General features: G+C 30.2%; 1 protein-coding gene across 1 annotated transcript; it reads right to left on the reverse strand.

Annotated features, from left to right (window-relative positions):
- Positions 1 to 2,099: 2,099 nt before the first annotated feature.
- On the reverse strand, positions 2,100 to 4,388 carry LOC100259503 (scopoletin 8-hydroxylase). The gene is made up of 3 exons (XM_010646610.3): positions 3,740 to 4,388; positions 2,644 to 2,992; positions 2,100 to 2,542 (listed from the first exon to the last, which is right to left on the reverse strand). The coding sequence occupies exons 1-3, from the start codon at positions 4,237 to 4,239 to the stop codon at positions 2,291 to 2,293; spliced, it is 1,101 nt and encodes a 366-aa protein (XP_010644912.1). The 5' UTR covers positions 4,240 to 4,388; the 3' UTR covers positions 2,100 to 2,290.
- Between the last annotated feature and the right edge of the window lie 2,300 nt (positions 4,389 to 6,688).

The raw sequence follows: 6,688 nt of genomic DNA on the forward strand, positions 1-6,688 counted from the left end.
AAATATGATAGAACTAAGTATATCTTCCCCAAATTCTTCTACACTCACAAGCTCCAAGATAACACAAAAATTGATGTTCAAGAGATCAAATCATGTGATAATCTATTATATTTATTTACAAAAGCGTTACCATTGACTACATTAAAAAAAATTAAGATACAATATTGGAATACAGAGATTAAGAGATCTACTAGTCAAACTATTGAAGAAAACATAATCATATCTATACGAGGGGGAGAATACTAATATAGATATATTGCACCATTTTTTCCTTTGTCCATATTTTGTCCCATAAGGTTTTACTAGTAAAGTTTTTAATGAGACAATCATAATGGTTAAATTATTTGAATAATATTATACTCTTTTTCCTTTACTCGACTTTTCTCCATTGATTTTTTAATAAGATTTTAATGAGTCAATAGTCTTATGATCATCCAAAGTGGAGTATTATATATGTGAATTTATCACATTGTGAGAATTTGTGGATGATTGTTCATATTGATGTATATATATATATATATATATATATATATATATATATATTTGCACTTTTTATAAAAGAGGGAGATCTGGTAATGAAATATTATTCAACTTCATTATTAGTATTTTATTTCTTCTTCCTCAATTTCTTCCCTTTCTACTTTCTTCTCTACAATGATAACAATTATTTTTTTTTGTCAAAAGCTTTTTTTTTCTTCTTTTTTTTATAACTATTTTAGAAGTAAGAATAATTTTTATAAGTATCAATACAAATCTCAAAGCTAATAAATAAGCCATTTTCATTTTAGATCTTTGTTTTTCAATTTCTGATTTTGAGTAAAAAAATTTCAGGTCTTAGGCATAAAAATGAAAGAATGAACAAGCACAAAGGTAACATCTATTGAGTTCTGATAACACTATCACGTCCAAGAGCTTAGAAGAAGAAGAAATGCAAGAGGGACAGCCCATTTAGGCCCATTGACATGCTTCTTGGGCCGATGCAATATTTCAATCCATGGGCAGCCCAGCCAAACACAACATCAGCCCATAAACATGCTCAAAGATAAGCCCAAAGTTGAAAACGACCTAATCATCAAAGCCCATTTCATTTTAAAGCCCAAGTTAGTACATATGGGCTTTTGGGCCATCAAGCCAAGGTTAAACTCTAGTGATGACTGATGACCAATGGTGATAACCGTTAACATGGCCTCCCAGTCTCCAACAAGCCATAAATAGGTTGTTGAAATACTCAAAACTGTTACTCTAGTAATAAAATAAAAGGGAAAAAAAAAATAATAATGGAGAGGATGAGAGAAATCTTTATTCACCAAAAAAGGTGACGGTAATCTACAGTATCACTCATTCTCATACAATGTGAGTTACTATATTATCATTTATTAGTCTCCCAACTATCTATTATGGATGCCTAAAGCTACCTAGTGGCACCCATGATCAAAGTAGAAGATCCTTGTTGAAAAATTTGCTATGTACTCCAACATAGGCTAATAGAACATGTCTCTCAAGAATTTTGGATAAACATAAACATAAAATCAATTCTTAAATTGAAGAAGCAATAAGTAATTCCTAATGAATTTTGAATCAAACAAGTTAAAGCTTGTCCATGCATCTTCTCTTGAGCAACATTTTAATGCCTTGATTGATGAAAAGAAAATTAGAGAAGAATCAATTTGATAATGAATAGTCATAAAATGATGAATATGAAAAAAAAAAAAAAAAACTAGAAGTTAGTCATTCCATGGATGATGAAAAATTATAAGCACATATGTTATAGTGATCATTAACAAGAAGGAAGAGGTGAGTACTAATCCCATGGCATGTTTTCCTATGCACAAAGTCCGTGAAATCTTTATGGCTAAGGTAGATGGATTGGTTGGTCTAAAACATTCTTGTTTCCTAAATATTTTTCAAGCTTAATGAACCATATATAATAAGGTTTATTTCCTAGAGTTTCAAAATACTTTTATGAACTGATCTATAAATTAATGGCATCATCAACTATATGTTATATAGAATTAACAAGAGTTAGCCTTTGATCCTTTTATCAATTTGTCTGCAAATGATGTTGATCAAAAGGGCACCTTAATTCGAACCACAAAAACTTAACTAAGACCCGAGTGAAACAGTTATCTTTATTAAGGCAAAGGATTCTTAATTTACTAAAGAAAGACACGCTTGAGGACAATTTATTTAGCCCTATGCCACATATGTTTGACGTCAAGGCAAATCAATTTTGGATGACCAACCATGCAAAAGAAAAACCATAATAATGTATATGTGATTAGTCTTTGCTTCAAGAGGAGTTGATCTGAGCAAAATCTAGTGACTTCTTCCCTTCATGAGCTTTCCCAAAAAAGTTGTTCATGTACTCCTCAACCACAACCTCGCGATAATGAGCAACCCCATCTCTCTCAACCACTTGAGGCAATGGCCCGATCTTCTCATTTGGTCTCGGAATGGTGAATATAGGGATCGACACTCTGGATTGAGTGCTTGTGGTACGCACCCTATGTTCTGCGCTTTTGTACTTCCCATTGCTTAATATCTAAAAATTTGCATACATTCATATCAAAGAAATGTCCATTTGAGTATGATTTTATGTACTTCTATAACTAAATTTTGTAAGTATATCAGTATTAATCTAACCTGTAATGTATCACCAACATTGATGACCAATGCGCCTGGTGTGGGTGGTATCTCCACCCACTCTCCTTTCTTTCCAGCACCTGTGATGTCTTCCTCCATTTTCACGTATAATCCGCCGATACCATCTTGTAGCAACACCGTTAACATGCCCATATCAGAGTGGCGTCCCACGCCAACGGTGAGATCCGGGTTAGGGCAGGTGGGGTAGAAGTTCATGTTCACCATTTTTAAACCAATGAGGCCATCGATTCTTGATTCATCTAGAGTTACTCCAAGCTTCTCCATTAACACTTCTAGTATTCTTCTCACCATTGAGATGGATGCCTTCAGGAACTCTAGCGCTACTTCCCTGCGGAAAATATGAATAATATTGCATGCCATGAAGTTTATCATAAACAAGGCCTAAAAAGTGCCCCATGTAAATGGGCCATTGTACCATCTCGCAAGTTCCTCATTTTTTTTTAATACATAGATCTAATCATCTACCAATCTCGAGTTAGATTTGTTTGTATATTTCATGGATTACTACAATGAATATTTCTATACAATATGGACCATTTATATAAGAATCTTGTTGTTGTAAGTCACCTGAAGGGTCTAGGAATAGTTACTAAAGAAGATTCATTTAACATGCTTAGAACCATTTTTCCAAATTGCAAAGGTAGTGGATCCAAGGTAAATAATATTTATATGGGACGTAAATTATATCAAAATTAATTCTTAATCGAAAATATAATAATTAAGCTATATGAGACATAAATGATATCAAAATTAATTCTTAGTCAGAAACATAGTAATTAAGCCACCCATAAATTCCATGGGCCATGGTGAAGATGTATGAGAGGATTACTACAATATTCCACATTGCATGGGTAGAAGTTTCTAACACTTCAAAGAAATAACTCATATAATATATATAGATGACTCTTACTTTATGTGAAAATTTGAAATAGAGTCTCACATATCCAAAGTTTTATACCTATATGGTTCAAACCATCAACTTAATCATGAGGCGTGAGTAGTGTACATATCTATCAAGTTATCACAAAAGAAAATGTATTACTCATAGGATTAGGGTCGATTAAAAACATCTTACTTGCATTCATTAGGCCAAAATTCAAATGCATCGGCATCGCTCGTATACACCATACTAACGTAGTCCTTCCACTCCAATGCCTTCTCTTTCTCAGGCACAAAGCTCGTCCCATACTTCACGTACGGGCTCGGGCTCACCCCCTTCCGATACACCGCCTTCTTCTCAGGAGCTTGTCCAAAGAACTCATGCGCCGCGCTCTTAACCGACTCCAGCACTTCATTGGGCACCCCATGGTTCACAACTTGGAAGAACCCCACACTCTCGGCTGCCTCGGCTATCAACTCCATCACTTGGCTATGCTGAGGTCCGCCAAGCATTGATAAATCTATTGGCGGCCGATCATAGGAACTTGCTTTGAGCTTGTCTATGCGCTCATGCTGTGGCTGAATGTATTGCTCTGGCACCTTCTCCAGACCAAGGTCCACCATGCCTTTAACACCATTGCCATCTCTGACCACAAAGTTGTATAGTGAGTCGCCATCATCAAAGCTAGGAGCCATTGTCGAATGAAGCTTGAAAATCTTCTAGTTTTGTTGAATGTTGATGGTGCAATAACCTTATACCAATGATCCCAATTTATACTGTCTAGTGATCTTTGACTTTTATGTGTTTATCGTATGGTTGATAAACTATCATGAGATGATCTTGTTGACCTTCAATTAGTTATTTGTAGAGGGCAAGATTCAGGCCCTTGAAGCTGGATAGAATAATGGAAAGCAGACGTAATGCCACTGGGGGTAAGTGGCCGTGGTGGGGGGTTGGTGGAAATGTATGTGTAAGGAAATATTTTTGCTTAAGGCTGAAATAATTATCACTGATAAAATAACTCTCATTTTTTTTAAAGTCGTAAGCATAATCTTGATTCGACATAAATATTATTGGTATATTTTTTTACAAGTTCACATGTGACATGAATAATAAAATAAAAAAGAGAAATTTATGGTGCGTTTGTAACTATTTTTGAAAATAATAGTAAAAAATAGTTTTTGAAAACTGTTTTATGAATTTTGTAAAATATAAGTCTATTTGAAACCCTAAAATATTTTTTTTTATTTTTAATAATTTTAAAAATAATTTTTATATCTAATATTTTATTTTTATTATTCTTCGTATTTATATAATTATTTTTTAAAGTAATCCTCAAAAAACAAGTACAAACAATATAACTGTTTTTTATTTTTAACAATAAAAAATAAAAAATAAAAAACCATTTTTAGTTATTAAATGTGTTATTTATATTTTTTGTTCTAGAGAACAAAAAATTGTTCTAAAAAACAAATTTCAAATACGCCTTAGTTAAAAGAAATAAAATAATTATTTTTTTATTTTTTTTAATAAGGAAAGAAAAAAAAATTTCTTCATTAGTTTTTTTTACCCATCCATATTAAAACATTTTTATAAAAATAAATAAATAAATAAAACAAAAAGTATTTTTGCCCATTTCAAGTGAATTTTACAATTTTGTATATATAATTTTTTTAAAAAAAATTGATGCTATTTAAAGGTGAGTTTCATTTGGACTTTTTCAGTCCATTGATATCAGCGAAAATTATTTTATTTCTTTTAATAAAAGATTTGTTACTTAGATTTGTGATGAGATATACAAAAGTTGACTAAAATTAAGGGGGATTTTGAAAAAAAATAATTACTCAGATTTATAATCAAATATATCAATGTTCATTTAAGATACTATCCTTAATTTTGAAAATTTTCAAAATTTAATTCTCTAATTTTACTTATAAATAAATAAAGGTGATTTACTTAAATAAGGAGACTTTTTAAAATGAACAAAAATAGGCTTCATAAAGAAAAAAAGCTTTAAATTTTTTTTTACTACAAGTCCAAAAAATGACAGAAATGTTATGCACGGGATCTTCACATTTTAACAAGTTCATTTAAGAACAAGTTACTTATGATCGTTGATTGATCTCTAAAATTAATAAAACATTTTTATTGTTTGTTTTTCAAATTGTGATAAAAGAATTAGGGATATATATATATATATATATATATATATATATATATATATATATATATATTTGTAAAAAAATTATAATTAATTTTAATAAATGTCCACAAAATTTGTATCTACAATATGATTGTTAAGAAAATATTTCTAAATCAATGATACTTTAAAAAATCCAAATCTTAATTGATGTGATAAAAAATGCATTGGATTTATAATAATTTCAAAATTATTTGAGTTATATATATTTTGATTATTATTTATCAAAATCCCTAAAATTTGGTGAGCCCATGTGGAAAACCGTTGTCACACCTTTGATAAAATTAAGAAGGAAGACTAAAGTGTGGACACAAGAAAAGAAATGAAGAATATATGAAGTTGTTTCATAAATCTTATCAAAATTTTCGGCCTTCAATCAACTTAATATACTGTCCTTATGTTGAAAAAATTCATGGGATTATATTTGACACAATCCCGAGAGATCAGCCGACGACAAAATGTCAAAAACTATGATTATTTTTTCTGTATATTCATTACATTTTCCCCATTCCGAAATATTTCCTTTTCTTCCCTTGTGGCCTGGTGAGGTCATGCCGTCATAAGCAAAATCAATACACTACTGTGCTTGCTGTGGAATCTTCCTGAGGCCCGAATCAACACGTTTCTTACGGAATTAATTAATATTTTGTCCGCATACTACATTCAACTTAATTACTTAATTACTATTTAAATTAAATTATATTTAAGTTATTAACTTAAAATTTATTATTTAATTTTTATTTTAAATATTAAGATTATTTTGATAAAATTAATTTAAAATGTATTTTAAATTATTAAATTAATATATTTATTTTTATAAATTATAATTAATTATAATAAAGTAGAGTAGATTGATTAATGCTTTTTATTTTTATAGTAAATAGTATTTATTTGATATAATCAATAATTAATTGATTAAAAGATGAAAAAAAATCTTAAATTTG

The sequence above is a fragment of the Vitis vinifera genome, chromosome 19, assembly GCF_030704535.1.
Source record: "Vitis vinifera cultivar Pinot Noir 40024 chromosome 19, ASM3070453v1".
Taxonomy (NCBI): domain Eukaryota; kingdom Viridiplantae; phylum Streptophyta; class Magnoliopsida; order Vitales; family Vitaceae; genus Vitis; species Vitis vinifera.